This window comes from Somniosus microcephalus, chromosome 20, assembly GCF_052327205.1.
Source record: "Somniosus microcephalus isolate GS21.2 chromosome 20, FLI_Smic_1.0, whole genome shotgun sequence".
Lineage (NCBI taxonomy): Eukaryota > Metazoa > Chordata > Chondrichthyes > Squaliformes > Somniosidae > Somniosus > Somniosus microcephalus.
Window position 1 is genome coordinate 36,587,129 of NC_141006.1, and position 18,375 is coordinate 36,605,503.

At 48.5% G+C, this 18,375-nt stretch overlaps 1 protein-coding gene across 1 annotated transcript in view; it reads left to right on the plus strand.

The window, feature by feature from the left end:
* csmd2 (CUB and Sushi multiple domains 2) overlaps positions 1-18,375 on the plus strand; it is an 807,040-nt gene that overhangs the window by 587,266 nt on the left and 201,399 nt on the right. The window contains exon 36 of the mRNA XM_085962435.1: positions 9,119-9,328. Coding sequence (XP_085818561.1) covers positions 9,119-9,328 — 210 coding nt within the window. The remainder of the gene's footprint in view (positions 1-9,118; positions 9,329-18,375) is intronic.

Consider the following 18,375-nt stretch of genomic DNA (forward strand, 5'->3'; position numbering starts at 1 on the left):
ATTACTCCTTCATATTAACCCTCTCTTTTCCAAATGGATTCCCTCTTTGTCCGCTTGGCTCAGTGGTAGCATTCTTCTGCTAGGGTTGTACAGTCAAGTGCCTCTCTACCACTTGAGCACATTACCCAGTGCAATACGGAGGAAGTGCTGCACTGTCAGGTGTCGTTAAACCATCCTCAGGTGGATGTAAAAGACCTGATGGCACCCTTCAAAGTAAAAGAGATTTTTCCTAGTCTGCTGGTCAACATTCATCCCTCAACCAACATCATCAAAAACAAATTAACTGATTGTTTATCTTATTTGTTATTTGTGGAATGTTGCTGTGCACAAATTGGCTGCTGCGTTTGCCTACAAAACAGCAGGGACTACATTTCATAAGTAATTCATTAGCCGTGAACCTCTTTAGGACCTCACGAAGACAGGATGTCCTGTGCTATATAAATGCAAGTTCATTCCTCTTCTCAGATTAGTGGAGTGTGCATTAACAGAAGGGTTTTGATCTGAAACTTACATATTTCTGCAGGTAACTGGCTGCAGATCTCTGAGTCTCAAGGCAAATTTAGGTTTAAGATTTTGGAGGGATTTTTTCATGTCGATGGATTTGCTACACAAATATATCAGCATCTCCATCCCAGCTGTTTTTCTGTCCAGACTGACTTGTTAGCACAACCAACTGGATCCCCTTGCATGTCCTGTGCATGTAATTATTTCATCATGATGATTAATGTATAATATAGTGGTACATCAGAATTAATACCAGATCAGTAATCCAAAGTGCTCACTTATCCAAGTATTGTGTTTCCTGATCTGTTAAGATAAACAGCATCCCATTGTGGTATGCATTTTAATTTACTGCTGGTCATACTCAAGCTGTTTAATGCTTGACAAAAAAATTCCATTGACCGATTAATAGAGGAACACCTGGCCAGTGGTAAATTATGGGTTGGAAATGTTTTATTTAGTAAGATAATGTAAAAATTGGCCTCCTGGTTGATTTGGCTGCAGAATTCCCTGCTCTGATTCCAACTGGCTGTGAGAACAGGTTTTCTTCTGAATTAAAATTCAGACACTGGAGCAATGCGAAGGTTGCTATTTTCCCGTGAGGAAGGGCTATGCCACACTTTACATGATACCAAAATAGGAGCACTAAGCCATTAACAGTCCTGTGAGAGCACATCAGACAATGGCCAAATGGGAGTGTAGCAAAGTGAATTGCAAGGCTGAAGCAGTTTAAGAGCTAATTTGGATACAGATTCCGAGAACAATGCTATCTGGTGTATAGACTGCACTATAAGGATAGTTAGCGCCTTACGTGGAGAGATCTGTGGGAGGAGTGGGGGCAAGCAATGATATAAATAAAATCTTGTCATGTTTGAAATACTGCCTGACTTCTCCAGTAAATGTAATGAACCAAGTGGGGTAAAATGGTGTATGTGTCGGGGTGGTCCAATTTGGAAAAATAAAATCTGATTTTCTTATTAAAAATTTGAAAATCAAGTTCCTTTAATTACCTCCTTTGAGGAGGGGAAAATGGAGATGCCTAGGATTTGAGAAGGGGATGGATTAAGGCAAACAAAATTAAAGGATTACTGTGTTTGTTCAAGGGATGGATAATTTATAGACAGAAGTAAGGGGCACCTCTCCAACAAAGTTTAAATTACAAAGTTTTTCACACAAATTGTAGCACAAATTTGGAACTCTTCCCCCCCCCCCTTCAAAGGACTGTGGATACTAGGACAATTCGAACATTCAAGACTGAGAAAGATAGATTTTTGTTAGGTAAGAGTATCAAAGGATAAGGAACAGAGGCACGAGAATGGAGTTCAGGTGCAGATCAGCTATGATCTAATTGAATGGTGGAGCAGGCCTGAGGGGCTGAATGGCCGACTCCTGTTCCTAATGTTACTACTGTCTGGAATATTGTGCCGATCCTCCCTCTCTATTTAACTGATATCCAAAGGTCTAGACCTGCCCTCAGGTTGAATTGTATAGCTTCTCTCTCTCGCACACACTGCAATTTGAAACATGTTTGTTTCTTTTATCTGTAAAAGTATCTTAGCAAAGTATCATTCGATATTGTACAGGAAAAAAATACTCCATATAATCAAAGCCAAAAATCCAACTGTCACAGTGACTTATTAATGACAATTGCTGGAGATAGTGAAGAGAAGCAAAAATAAGACGTTAAAGACCCCTTAGGAAAGTGTATTTGACAAAGCTTTTTTTGTTGGGGAAAAGAAAAGTGCCATGCATCGTGTTCATTGCAACATCACAGGCAGGCAATGCGGTGATGTGTTTTGATATAATTTATGACATTCAGTTCTGTGTTTGTGAACAATGAAGGAAGGTTTACCAGACAGTTTTTCACACAGATAGTGCCTCTTCAGCTTGCAGTAAGAGGCCTCATTTTCATCAAAGAGAGGTATTTGGCAGCGAATCTTTTATTGAATTCTCACTGATTCTCAAAGGCGCACAGAGCATTGTCGAGAACCATCTTTCTAAAACCGCGTTTAAAATGCTCCATTTGTTCAAATGTACCTCACACTGTGATCTAGTTATTGATTTGTTTCAACAGATGAAAAATAATTAGTGCTCGTAGAGAGACGGTACAATAAAGAAAACTCTGATTTAAAACATGATCGTGCCAGTTTTCTCCCTTGTGCTCTCTTGAAGGCATTGACTCCTTGTTGGTTATGGTTGCCCGGGCACCAACGCCCCAGTGGCTATAATTCGTACGTGAGCCTTGGCAGTGTCAACTGGTTATTCTAGCCCAGAGAGTATCGCAGCTCAGCTCAGCCCAATCCATTTCTTACCCAATATCCAGGCAAATGCAATTCCAGTAGGCTCCTAATCAGAGGAAACATTTTTAATTGCAATTTTAGTATTTATTTGCTCTATTGAGAAAATCACAGTTAAAAAATGTCATTAGATCATAAGAACATAAGACGTAGGAGCAGGAATAGGTCATTTGGCCCCTCGAGCCTGCTCCACCATTCAATAAGATCATGGCTGATCTGATCTTGGCCTCAACTCCACTTCCCTGCCCGCTCCCCATAACCCTTGACTCCCTTATCGTTCAATTAGGCTAGACAATATAGAAAATGATGTGAATGATAAGAGAGGATATAACGAGAGGTAAGTGTGATGAAATATTCCATTCATCACTGCCTGTGACTGTGGTTGGTTTCAGGTTTCTCCTCACCATTGTATTGTATATTGGAATGTATGGAATGTGTTGTGTGTAGGGCTCCGCCCATACCTGGCCTCTATGTAAGCCAGCTCAGTCTGGCCTCATATCCAGTACTGCAGAGCTCCAGATGGAAGATACCTCTCTCCACTGCGTGTTATCTTCTAAGTTAATAAAAGCCTTGTTTTGTTCCGCTAACATCGAGTCTCGGGATTATTGAGGCACATCAACTTTATTAACTTATTTTTCAACACAATGGATCAACTCCTGAAACCCGAACGTTTGGATTTGGATCAGCATGCTCCGGACGCATCAGCACGCTTCGGACACTGGTTTATGTGTATGGAATTCTTCCTGGACAATTCCGCAGCCGTCAAAGACGCTACGGACGCTGCGAGTATGAAACTCGGAATTCTGCGGAATTGGGTAAGCCACCGGGTTTACCCCCTCATCCAAGACGCCGACACGTACCTGGCCGCCTGTGACATCTTAAAGGCGCATTACCAGCAGCCTACGAATGAGGTGTATGCTAGGCATCTGCTCGCCACTCGCGCACAGCGACCTGGGGAATCAGTGGAGGAGTTCCTAGGCACCCTGAAAATGCTTGGCAAAGACTGCAAGTGCCGAGATGTAAAAGCCGCAGTGTACACTGACGAGCTTGTTCGCGATGCCTTTATCACAGGCCTCAGCTCCACTTAGATCCGGCAAAGACTGCTGGAAAAAACGGGATTGGACCTGAAACAGGCTGCAGACACCGCGCGATCCCTGGATGTGGCCCAGAGAAACTCGGACGCCTACTCTTCAGCCCGCGCCGTCCACGCCGCCACGTGTGCACCAAGGGTGCCGCCATCTTGGAAGGCATCTTCCCCGCCCGGCAGCCCGACACCGTCGGGGCCCCGCTCTCCCCCCAGAAGCCCTACGACAGCCGCGACGCGTCAGGGACCCAACTGCTACTTCTGCGGGCAGCCAAAGCACACCAGAAACCTGTGCCCGGTGAAAGGCACCACCTGCTTTAAGTGCGGTAAGAAGGGGCACTTCGGGAAGGTGTGCAGAGGGAACACCGCCGGAAAACCAAAACCCGCCACCGCCGCGTGTGCGCCGTGGGAGCGGCCATCTTGGACGCCATCTTGCCCGACCTCGTGGGGTCCGCCATCTTGTGAGCAGACAGCGTGGACGCCATCTTGTCTCGATCAGGGCCCTACAGTGGCATCGGTCACAGTGGACCAGACCAGGCCCCACCCGCTATCCAAATCAATGGTGGACATCGAGGTAAACGGGTGCCGGGTTAAATGTTTAATTGACAGTGGAAGCACGGAGAGTTTTATCCACCCTGAACTGGCACAACAACTCTCCCTGAAGGTGGTCCCTACTCGGGGTACCATCTCTATGGCTGATAAAACCCAGACATCGACCATTCTGGGTTACTGCACGGTACAATTGTCCGTTAACGGGACTGTATACGATAATTTTAAAGTATTAATCATGAAGAATCTATGCGCGAGCGTGATCTTGGGCCTGGATTTCCAGTGCAACCACCAAAGCATCACGCTCAAGTACGGTGGGTCCTAGCCGCCCCTCACAGTGTGCGGCCTGGCTACCCTGAAGGTAAAGCCGCCTTCGCTATTCGCGAACCTTACCCCTAACTGCCGGCCAATAGCGACCAAAAGCAGGAGGTACAGCTGGGAGGACAGGCGGTTTATCGCGACCGAGGTAGACAGGCTCCTGAAAGAGCGCATTATTGAATGCAACAATAGCCCGTGGCGCGCCCAAGTGGTGGTGGTAAGGGGTAGCGAGAAGAAACGGATGGTGATCGACTATAGCCAAACGATCAACAGGTACACCCAACTAGACGCCTACCCGCTACCCCGCATATCAGAAATGGTGAACCAAATCGCCCAATACCGGGTGTTCTCCACCATCGACCTCAAGTCAGCGTACCACCAGCTCCCTATCAGACCAGAGGACCACCCGTACACCGCCTTCGAGGCGAACGGACGCCTCTACCAATTCCTCAGAGTCCCCTTTGGGGTGACGAATGGGGTCTCGGTCTTCCAGAGGGAGATGGATCGCATGGTCGATGACCACCACTTGCAGGCAACCTTCCCCTACCTCGACAACGTCACCATCTGCGGTCACAACCAGCAGGATCACGACTCGAACCTCGAGAGGTTCCTGAAAACCGCACAAAAACTCAACCTCACCTACAACGAGGACAAGTGCATTTTCAACACCACGCGCCTCTGCATACGAGGCAGCGTGGTGGAGAATGGGGAAATCGGACCAGACCCCGACCGATTGCGCCCCCTACGGGAGCTGCCCCTGCCCAACACTCCCAAAGCCCTGAAAAGGTGCCTGGGGTTATTTTCTTATTATTCCCAATGGGTCCCCAACTACTCCGACAAAGCCCGCCCCCTCTTGAAAGCATCCTCTTTTCCGCTCTCTGCTGAGGCCCACGCCGCCTTCAAAAGCATTAAGCAGGATATTGAGCGGGCCACGCTACAGGCAGTGGACGAGAACACTCCATTTCAAGTGGAAAGTGATGCGTCTGACTTTGCCTTGGTGGCCACCCTCAACCAGGCGGGGCGGCCCGTAGCTTTCTTCTCGAGGACCCTCCAAGGGCCCGAGATCAGACACTCCTCCGTGGAAAAGGAGGCCCAAGCCATCGTGGAGGCAGTGCGCCACTGGCGCCACTACCTAGCCGGCAAACGCTTCACCCTACTTACCGACCAGTGGTCGGTAGCGTTTATGTTCAATAATAAACAGAGGGGGAAGATCAAAAATGATAAGATTCTTAGGTGGCGGATCGAGCTCTCCACCTTCGAGTATGACATCATTTACCGGCCAGGGGCCCTTAACGAATCCCCAGATGCCCTCTCACGAGGGATGTGTGCCAGCGCCACCGGGGATCGGCTACAGACCCTCCACAACGACCTCTGCCACCCAGGGGTCACGCGGCTGTTCCACTTCATAAAGTCCCGCAACTTACCCTACTCAATTGAGGAAGTTCGGTCTCTGACCAGGAACTGCCGCACTTGCGCTGAGTGCAAGCCTCGGTTCTACCACCCTGATAGAGCCCACTTAATCAAAGCTACACGGCCCTTTGAGCGGCTCAGCTTAGATATCAAGGGCCCCCTCCCGTCCGTCGACCGCAATGTTTACTTCCTGAACATTGTGGACGAATACTCCCGGTTCCCATTCGCCTTCCCCTGCCCAGACATGACCAGCGCCACGGTCATTAAATGCCTCAACAGCCTGTTCTGCCTGTTCGGTATGCCGAGCTACATCCACACGGATAGGGGGGCGTCCTTCATGAGTGAAGAGCTACGCCAGTACATGCTGTCCAGGGGTATCGCCACGAGCCGTACCACCAGCTACAACCTCCGGGGTAACGGTCAAGTGGAGCGAGAGAACGGGACAGTATGGAAAGCAGTCACTCTAGCTCTAAGGACCAAGGGCCTCCCTATCTCCCGCTGGCAGGAAGTCCTCTCAGATGTGCTCCATTCGATACGGTCGCTATTGTGTACTGCCACTAATGCCACGCCTCATGAACGAATGTTTAGCTTTCCCCGGAAATCCACCTCAGGCGTATCCATGCCGTCATGGCTCTCCACCCCAGGTCCGGTATTCTTGCGAAGGCATGTGAGGGGCCATAAGATGGACCCTCTCGTGGAGCCAGTGCACCTACTCCACGCCAACCCCCAATACGCGTATGTCCGGCACGCCGACGGAAGGGAGGACACCGTGTCAGTAAAAGACATCGCCCCAGCCGGTAACGACAACAACCACGGCAATAGCAGCAACAACGACCACAGCAACTCTTACCCACCCACTACTCTTTCATCACCCCCGGAAGAACATCGACCAACGGCACCCCCACCAACTACCCCTTCAACAACCCTGGCGGCACCCCCGGCAGAGACCCAGGAGGCCACCGGGGACACCCAGCCGACACCCGCGACACCACAACAGCCACGTCGGTCGCAGAGGACTACCAAACCCCCGAACAGACTAAATCTATAGAAGGGGTGAATGTGATGAAATATTCCATTCATCACTGCCTGTGACTGTGGTTGGTTTCAGGTTTCCCCTCACCATTGTATTGCCTGTGACTGTGGTTGGTTTCAGGTTTCTCCTCACCATTGTATTGTATATTGGAATGTATGGAATGTGTTGTGTGTAGGGCTCCGCCCATACCTGGCCTCTATGTAAGCCAGCTCAGTCTGGCCTCATATCCAGTACTGCAGAGCTCCAGATGGAAGATACCTCTCTCCACTGCGTGTTATCTTCTAAGTTAATAAAAGCCTTGTTTTGTTCCGCTAACATCGAGTCTCGGGATTATTGAGGCACATCAGTAAGCAGGCAGTGGAGATTTTATGGGTAGAATTGAGAAATCGGAAAGGATTTAAGACTGTAGTGGGCATTGTATCGACCCCCTGGTAGCTGTTGTGAAGTGTTACATTGTATCAATGCAGAGATTAGACAAGCATGCAGCAAAGGAAGAGTAGTTTTAATGGGGAAATATAACTTTCATATAGATTGGGATAAGCAGACTAGCTTCTGTCAGAAAGGAAGTGAATTTCTTGAGTGTGTCCGGGATAGTTTTCTACAACAATACATCCTAGAGGCAACAAGGGGGCATCCCATATTAGATTTAGTAATGAGTAATGAGCCAGATTTAGTTAACAGCCTAACTGTACATGAACATTTATCCAATAGCGATCAGAACATGATCGAGTTCAACATAGCATTTGAAAGGGAGAGACGAGAAACAGCTACTAAGATTCTACATTTGGGTAAGGCTGACTTCAACGGGATGAGAGAGAGACTGTCCACAGTAAACTGGGCAAATCTGTTAATGGGTAAAACGACAGAAGATCAGTGGAAGATGTTCAAAAAAGAATTTAAGGTGAGAATCAGTTTATACCTCTGAGGGGCAAGAGCTCCACTTGCCCAAAAAAAGTCATAGACAACTAAAGAGGAAAGGGACAGCATAAAACTAAAAGAAAAAGCATACAAAAATGCAAAAAAGAACCGAATGGGAAAGATACAAAGAACAGCAAAGGGTCACAAAACAGATAGTAAGAGCCACAAAAAGGAAGATGAAAAGTAACTTGCAAGGGATATGAAAATCAATGCACAGAATTTTTACAATTATATTAAGAAAAAGAGGGCAGTCAGGAGCAATGTTGGCCCATTAAAAACTGAAAGCAGTAATATTGTCAATGATGATAAGGAAATGGCTGACTTGTTGAATAATTACTTTGCGTCAGTATATTCAGTAGAGGAAGAGGATAGCATGCCAGAAATGCCAAGGAAACTAATATTGAATCAGGGACAGGGACACAATAAAATTAACATAAGTAACGTAAGTAAAATAATAGTAATGAAGAAAATAACGGCACTAAAGTGTGACAAATCCCCAGGATTAGATGGTTTCCATCACAGGCTTTTAAAGAAAGTAGGTGAGAACATTGCAGATGCCCTATCTATAATCTTCCAAAGTTATCTCGATTCAGGAACCGTTCCTTTAGATTGGAAAATTGCACATGTCACTCCGCTATTTAAGGATCACGAGAGAGGGAAATCAGGGAATTATAGACCAGTTAGCCTAACATCTGTTGTTGGGAAATTGCTAGAGTCTATAATTAAGGATAGGGTGACTGAACACCTTGAACATTTTCAGTTGATCAGAGAGAGCCAGCATGGATTTGTGAAAGGTTGGTCATGCTGTATATTGGGAAAACATGGCATGATACCCATGATGTTTGATTCATTAAAATAACGGATGCCTGCAGCTTTAGGATTTGCAAGCCAGTAGGCAAGGCTGCTACGAACATGAACTGTTTGTTCAGAGGGGCAGCACTTATATAAATAGTTATAATAGTTAGCTCTGGAAGAAATACTGATGATTTTCATTGCATGTGTTTTTAGGGGCTTATATTGAATTTCTGAACTTTTCCACTGAACCTAACCACGATTTCATTGAAGTTCGGAATGGGCCACATGACACTAGTTCTGTGATCGGCAGGTTTAGTGGAGCTGAACTTCCACCTGCTCTGATGTCTACCTCCCATGAGACAACCATATACTTTCACAGCGACCACTCAGAAAACAAACCAGGCTTCAAACTTATGTACCAAGGTAAGGAGTCTGAAGATGATGGTGGGTGAGTACATCATTGAAATATTAGAGTTTCACACCTGAGATTATAAGACCCTGGACCTAAGAAAGTAATCACTGTGCTTGTTAATTCTTAACCCAAGTTTCTACCAGAGAGTGAGCTTGGATGGGTTGTCTCGGGAGGGAAGGAAGGTGCCCGTTCATGACTAACTCAAGTGAGTTGATCAAAGAGCCTCATTGATGACACTATAGAGATGGTGATAGCTGAATCATGTAGCCCTCCTGACAAAGCCGAATATTGTGTAAGTTGGAGGAAGGAAGAATGTAGAGAAAGATAACATTATCACAAGTTGAGGGAACACTCAATTTTATTTTTGTCTCTTTAATAATAACAAGAAATTCTACATTGATTGTACATTTGATTAACATTACCTGTATATTCCTTAGAGATGTACAGAACAGCAGTTGGTAAGAAGAGTGTTCCAAGGGCATAATTGAGTGGCTGCAATAACACGAAAAACCCAGAGAACAAAGGTTTCTTGGTTTTATAAAGGCATCAAATCCTAACACTCTTAGTTTAAAAAAAAAATTCCCAATCATCTGCTGTTCTACCTTTACCATGATATCATTCGAGTGATGTTTTATCTGAGACCAAATGAGCTGATTAATAATGAAGTTTGTTTCTGTACCTATCTTTCCTCTCCCTACGCCCACAAGCCCTTGAATGGGTCTCTTATCAACAGCTGTTTGTAATTGGCTGCTAGGAAATGCATAAGAAGGATCTGCACTGAGATCAGGAAATTGCTTTAATGGGGACTTACAAATCCATTCTGTGTTCTATGTTGATGCACTAATACACCAGCCTGCTGCTGTGCTCCAATTATTTTATTAAACTTTTCTATACTTTAGACACATATTAGATAAATATGAAATAACAGTTTGATAATGAGCAACTGCAAGGCAGTGATCCAATCAAAAAGTTTATATGACTTAAATATGAGAGTAATTCATATTTGTTATTTGAATTTGATTATACATGTATATCATTTTATACATATCTTGTTATTTTATTGGGTACTTTTTTAGAAATTTCAATATTTGCTGGTACACTCTGTCTGACACATAATGACATTCACACTGGGGGCAGTAATGATTGTGGTATGATCACAGCAAGTTTATTGAGAGATAATTTGCAGTTGGTTACTGGGTAATCCTTCGTCCAGTATATATTCTGTATCATTAACCAGGGAACATTTCCCATGCTTCAAGCCCAATGCAAGTGAGAGCTGCATTAATTTTAATTTTTAAAAATGAAAGCACACAGGACATCCACAGTAATGGGGAGGAAGGTCGGTAACATGTCGAGGTGGTAGGAAGCAAAATATCTCGTTAACGGCAGTTAATTCAACTGACCCCCTGAGAGTCCATTGAGTAGCCTTCATTGTAAGTCTCTGTGGGCACAAATGGAATATCTAACACACAGTCTGAATGGGGAATACATGTCATAGTAGCTGACACATCGAAGTTTTCCAACACAATTTTGTTCTGCTTGTGAGCTGAATTCTAATGTACTAGAGGCACTGCTGACTGATTTATGAACTTCACTGGACAGAAAGTCTGGGGGAAAGTATATATATATATTATATATGTGTGTGTTTCCATTGTTTTTATTGTTATATAATAAACTACAGTACAAGCTTAATCCTCACAGGAACTGTTTTTATATCTGTTAAAATATCTGAGGATTGACCTTCAGTAGAATGCATCTTAACCCTTTTAGTGCCTTGCTCTTGCCCAGATTCTACATCTATTACCTGAAAAAGGCCTTTTTTTAAGAGGGAGGAAAGATTAACTGGTAATCAATCATATGATATTTCTTAATATATTTTATACAGTTTAGTAGAAAAAATTCTTGAAGCAGAAAGTCTCCTGTCTATCATCAGATTGCTTTTCTTCCCTGAGAAAATGGACAAAGAGCTGGATTTTCCTCAAGAAATGCTTAAGGAGCTTGTCACAGATGGGAATTAAATTTTTAATGGAGTGGGCATTTCATTGTTGATGGCGAGTTCCATATACCATATTAAAAGCATACGTTTTTTTATTCGTTCCTGGGATGTGGGCGTCGTTGGCAAGGCCAGCATTTATTGCCCATCCCTAGTTGCCATTGAAAAGGTGGTGGTGCGTCGCCTTCTTGCTGCAGCCCGTGTGGTGAAGGTAGAACCATAGTACTATTAGGGAGGGAGTTCCAGGATTTTGACCCAGCGACTATGAAGGAAAGGCAATATATCTCAAAGTCAGGATGGTGTGTGACTTGGAGGGGAACTTGGAGGTGGTGGTGTTCCCATGCGCCTGCTGCCCTTGTCCTTCTAGATGGTAGAGATTGTGGGTTTGGGAAGTGCTGTCGAAGGAGACTTGGCGAGTTGCTGCCGTGCATCTTGAAGATGCTACACACTGCAGCCACAGTGCACGGGTGGTGGAGGGAGTGAATGTTTAAGGTGGTGGGTGGGGTGCCAACCAAGTGGGCTTCTTTGTCTTGGATGGTGTTGAGCTTCTTGAGTGTTGTTGGAGCTGCACGCATCCAGGCAAATGGACAGTATTCCATCACACTCCTGACTTGTGCCTTGTAGATGGTGGAAAGGCTTTGGGGAGTCAGAAGTTGAGCCACTCGCTGCAGAATACCCACTGAACACTGTACAATCATCAGCGAACATCCCCACTTCTGACCATATGATGGAGGGAAGGTCATTGATGAAGCTGCTGAAGATGGTTGGGCCTAGGACACTGCCCTGAGGAATTCCTGCAGCGATGTCCTGGGGCTGAGATGGTTGACCTCCAACAACCACAACCATCTTCCTTTGTGTTAGGTATGACTTCAGCCAGTGGAGAGTTTTCCCCCTGATTCCCATTGACTTCAGTTTTACTAGGGCACCTTGATGCCACACTCGGTCAAATGCTGCCTTGATATCAAGGGCAGTCACTCTCGCCTCGCCTCTGGAATTCAGCTCTTTTCTCCATATTTGGACCAAGGCTGTAATGAGGTCTGGAGCCGAGTGATCCTGGCGCAACCCAAACTGAGCATCGGTGAGCAGGTTATTGGTGAGGAAGTGCCACTTGATAGCACTGTCAACAACACCTTCCATCGCTTTGCTGATGATTGAGCATTCTTATGGGGTGGTAATTGGCCAGATTGGAATTATCCTGTTTTTTGGTGACAGGATATACCTGGGCAGTTTTCCACATTGTTGGGTAGATGCCAGTGTTATAGCTGTACATGAACAGCTTGGCTAGAGGTGCGGCTAGTTCTGGATCACAAATCTTCAGCACGATAGCCGGGATGTTGTCAGGGCCCATAGCCTTTGCTGTATTCAGTGCGCTCAGTCGTTTCTTGATATCACGTGGAGTGAATCGAATTGGCTGATGACTGGCTTCTGTGATGGTGGGGAACTCAGGAAGAGGCCAGTATGGAACATTCACTTGGCACTTCTGGCTGAAGATGGTTGCAAATGCTTCAGCCTTGTCTTTTGCACTCACGTGCTGGGCTCCACCATCATTGAGGATGGGGATGTTCATGGAGTCTCCTCCACCCGTCAGTTGTTTAATGGTCCATCACCATTCACGACTGGATTTGGCAGAACTGCAGAGCTTTGATCTGATCCGTTGGTTGTGGGATCGCTTAGTTCTGTCTATAGCATGCTGCTTCCATTGTTTAGCATGCATTTAGTCCTGTGTTGCAGCTTCCCTAGGTTGGCACCTCATTGTTAGGTATGCCTGGTGGTGCTCCTGGCATGCTCTTCGACACTCCTCATTGAACCGGGGTTGGTCGCCTGGCTTGATGTTAATGGTAGAGTGAGGGATATGCCGGGCCATGATGTTACAGATTGTGATGGAGTACAGTTCTGCTGCTGCTGATGGCCCACGGTGCCTCATGGATGCCCAGTTTTGAGCTGTTAGATCTGTTCTGAATCTATCCCATTTAACACGGTGGTAGTGCCACACAACATGATGGAGAGTGTCCTCGGTGTGAAGACGGGATTCCGTCTCCACAAGGACTGTGCAGTGGTCACTGTTACCAATACTATCATGGACAGATGCATCTGCGACAGGTAGATTGGTGAATATGAGGTCAAGTAGGTTATTCCCTCGTGTTGGTTCTCTCACCACCTGCTGCAGGCCCAGTCTGGCAGCTGTGTCCTTCAGGACCCGGTCAGCTCGATCAGTAGTGGTGCTACTGAGCCACTCTTGGTAAAGTCCCTCATCCAGAGTACATTCTGTGCCCTTGCTACCCTCAGTGCTTCTTCCAAGTGATGTTCAACGTGGCGAAGTACTGATTGATCAGCTGAGGAAGGGCAGTAGGTGGTAATCAGCAGGAGGTTTCCTTGTCCATGTTTGACCTGATGCCATGAGACTTCATGGGGTCCGGAGTCAATGTTGAGGCCTCCCAGGGCAACTCCCTCCCAACTGTATACCACTGTGCCGCCACCTCTGGTGGGTCTGTCCTGCCGGTGGGACATACTCAGGGATGGTGATGGAGGAGTCTGGCGCATTGGCTGAAAGGTATAATTCTGTGAGTATGATGATGTCAGGCTCTTGCTTGACTAGTCTGTGGGACAGCTCTCTCAATTTTGGCACAAGTCCCCAGATGTTAGTGAGGAGGAGTTTGCAGGGTCGACTGGACTGGGTGTGCCGTTGTTGTGTCCGAAGCTGGTGCTGAGGTTGATGCCGGGTGGTCCGTCCAGTTTTATTATTATTATTGTTTCTTGTAGTGGTTTGTTACAACTGAGTGGCTTGCTAGACCATTTCAGAGGGCAGTTAAGAGTCAATTGCATTGCTGTGGGTCTGGAGTCACATACAGGCCAGACCAGGTAAGGATGGCAGGTTTCCTTCCCTAAAGGACATTAGCGAACTGTGGTAAACCACTGTTTGTATTCCTGTTTGTCCTGTTTGTATTCCACTGTGTACATGCCTGGACATGCCTCGGCTGACTCCTCCCACAGGTCCTAGTATAAAGGTGACTGCTCCCCAGCCCTTGGTATCCTGGACCGGTCGACCACTCGAGGCAGACCTCCATTCTGTTGTTAATAAAAGCCTTTAGTTACTCTTCTAACTCTCAGTCTTTTATGAGTAATTGATAGCGCATCAATTTTATTAACAACAGAATGGAGGACTTAGATCATCGGGAGGCGGACTCATCCACCAAGTTTACTCACTGGCTTAAGTGTTTCGAAAAATTCCTGACCGCCTCCGAAGCAATCAAATCGGACGAGGACAAACTGGATGTCCTGACCTCCAAAGTGAACCACCGAGTGTACTCGGTCATCCAAGACGCGACCTCGTACGCGGATGCTATCAAGCTCCTCAAGGACCAGTACACGCGCCCAGTGAACGAAATGTACGCCAGGCACCTCCTGGGGAGTCGTAAACAACAACCTGGGGAATCGACCGTGGAATACCTTCAGGCACTGTCTGTGCTTGGCCGGGCCTGTGGTTGTAAGGATGTAAAGGCCGCCGTGTACACAGAGGAACTTATCCGGGACGCTTTTGTAGCGGGCCACAGATCCAATTACACACGACAGCGACTGTTGGAGCAGAGTAACCTCGACCTCAACAAGGCCTCTGAACTCGCACTATCGTTGGATGCAGCCTACCAGGGCATGGATGCCTACTCCTCTGCACTGTGGACGCCGCGGGGAATGACAGCCTGGGACACGGTAGGACCGCCTCATAGCGCCGTGCCACCCCAGCCACACCCCAACAACGGCCCAACTACCGCAGCAGTGTCCCAAGGCCAGACAGCAGTGCCCCAAGGCCAGAAATGCTACTTCTGTGGCCAGGCAAAACACCCCAGAGCGCGCTGCCCGGCGAAAAACGCGATCTGCTCGGGCTGTGGGAAGAAGGGACACTACGCTAGCGTCTGCAGGGCCAAAGCCACCCCGAACCCCAGCAGCGCCGCGTGTGGGCCATGCGGGCCGCCATTTTGGACCTCCCCGGCCGTGTGCGAATCACCGGTACAGCAGCCATTTTGGACGCCTCCAGCCACATGGGGATCATGGACGCCGCCATCTTGGACGACAGCCGGGACGCAGCAGGCCCCCGACACCGCCTCATCTGATACCCGCAGCGACACACCGACCCCTACGCTGGCATCCGTTACACTGGACCAAGCGAGACCGCACCAACTGGCCAGTTCCACAATGGACATTAAGGTAAATGGTCACGATACAATCTGCCTTTTTGACTCTGGGAGCACGGAGAGCTTCATCCACCCCGACACGGTGCGGCGTTGCTCTCTCCCAGTCCTGCCTGCGCAACAGCGGATTTCTATGGCCTCCGAGTCCCAGTCGGCAGACATCGGCGGCTACTGCGTGGTGACACTCGTAGTAGATGGGACCGTGTACGATCATTTTAAATTTCTGGTCCTGCCTGACCTCTGCGCTGCCGTCCTGCTGGGGTTAGATTTTCAGTGCCACCTTAAAAGTGTTACGATGGCGTACGGTGGACCCCTACCCCCACTCACAGTCCGCAGCCAGCAGCTTCCAAATTGCCCGCCGCGCACCAGGTGCAACCTCTCCACACTCAGAGTCACCCCCCCACCACTGTTTGCTAACCTCACCCCCGACTGTAAGCCCATCGCCACAAAGAGCAGGCGATACAGTGCCGGGGACAGGGTTTTCATTAAAACCGAAGTGGAGCGGCTCCTGAAAGAAGGGATTATTGAGGGCAGCACCAGCCCCTGGCGAGCCCAGGTTGTGGTCGTTAAGACCGGCGAGAAGCAGCGCCTGGTCATCGACTACAGCCAGACAATAAATCGCTACACCCTGATGGACGCCTACCCACTCCCCCGTATAGCTGATATGGTCAACCAGATCGCGCAGTACCGCGTCTTCTCGACCATTGACCTGAAATCAGCGTACCACCAGCTCCCCATCCGCCCTGAGGACCGCCAGTACACTGCCTTTGAGGCAAACGGCCGCCTCTATCACTTCCTTAGGGTTCCCTTTGGCGTCACCAACGGGGTCTCCATCTTCCAAAGGGAGATGGACCGGATGGTAGATCAAAATGCGTTGCAGGCCACTTTCCCATATCTGGACAATGTGACCATCTGCGGCCGTGACTTGCAGGACCATGACGCAAACCTCGAAAAATTCCTCCGCACCGCCCAACTCCTAAACCTGACATATAACAAGGAGAAGTGCATATTCCGCACAAACCGCCTCGCCATCCTTGGCTGTGTTGTGGAACACGGAGTCATCGGCCCCGACCCCGACCGGATGCATCCCCTTATGGAACTTCCACTGCCCCACTGCCTCAAGGCCCTGAAGAGGTGCCTAGGGTTTTTCTCCTATTACGCCCAGTGGGTCCCCTACTATGCGGACAAGGCCCGTCCGCTGATCAAGTCCACCTCTTTTCCCTTGACGGCAGAGGCCCGCTTAGCCTTCCACCGTATCAAGGAGGACATTGCCAAAGCCACCATGCACGCAGTGGACGAATCCATCCCCTTCCAGGTGGAAAGCGACGCGTCCGACTTTGCCCTGGCCGCTACCCTCAATCAGGCGGGGAGACCCGTGGCCTTCTTTTCACGAACCCTCCAAGGCCCGGAGACCAGACACTCCGCTGTTGAGAAGGAGGCCCAGGCGATTGTGGAGGCTGTGCGTCATTGGAGGCACTACCTGGCCGGAAAACGATTTACCCTGCTCACTGACCAGCGTTCAGTTGCTTTTATGTTTAACAACAAGCAGAGGGGCAAAATCAAAAATGACAAGATCTTGAGGTGGAGAATCGAACTTTCCACCTACAACTACGAGATCTTGTACCGGCCCGGGAAGCTAAATGAACCCCCGGATGTGCTATCGCGTGGCACCTGCGCCAGCGCGCAGATCGATAGACTGCGGGTCCTCCACAATGACCTCTGCCACCCGGGGGTCACCAGGTTCTTCCACCTCATCAAGGCCCGCAACCTGCCTTACTCTATTGAGGAGGTCAGGACCATGACCAGGAACTGCCAAGTCTGCGCTGAGTGCAAACCACACTTTTATAGACCAGACAGGGCCCACCTGATAAAAGCCACTCGCCCCTTCGAGCGCCTGAGCGTTGATTTTAAAGGGCCTCTCCCCTCCTCCGACCGCAATGTGTACTTCCTCAATATTATTGATGAGTACTCCCGTTTCCCGTTCGCCTTCCCCTGCCCGGACATGACCAGTGCCACGGTCATTAAATGTCTGAACAACCTCTTCACCCTGTTCGGCTTCCCCAGCTATATCCATAGCGACCGGGGCTCATCGTTTATGAGCGACGAACTCCGTCAGTACCTGCTAACTAGGGGTATTGCCACAAGCAGGACCACCAGTTACAACCCCCGGGGGAACGGACAGGTGGAAAGAGAAAATGCGACAGTTTGGAAGGCCGTCCTGCTAGCCTTAAAGTCTAGGGGCCTTCCAACCTCCCGCTGGCAGGATGTGCTCCCCGATGCGCTCCACTCTATTCGGTCACTGCTCTGCACTGCCACTAACGCCACCCCTCATGAGAAAATGTTTGTCTTCCCAAGGAAGTCCACATCAGGGACATCGCTACCGCCATGGCTGACGTCCCCAGGGCCGGTCCTACTGAGAAGACACGTGAGGACCCATAAAACGGACCCCCTGGTCGAGAGGGTCGACCTCCTCCACGCCAACCCCCAGTATGCTTACATCGCATACCCGGACGGGCGGGAGGACACAGTCTCCATAAGAGACCTTGCACCCTCGGGGACCACAGTAACCCACTACCCACTACCACCCCCCCCCAACGATCCGATATCCAGCCCCAGCAGACGGCAGGCCTGGGCCCCGCGACCCGCTCGACATCTACGAGGACGACACGCCTGTGCCACAGCCTACGCTGGACTCGACGCCGGAAGCTTCACTACCCCTGCCGTCGCCACGCCGATCACAGCGGCAGACAAGACCTCCGGAGAGACTCCAATACACTAACTTTTAATACACTTCACCCCGCCGGACTCAATTTTAAACAAGGGGTGAATGTGGTAAACCACTGTTTGTATTCCTGTTTGTCCTGTTTGTATTCCACTGTGT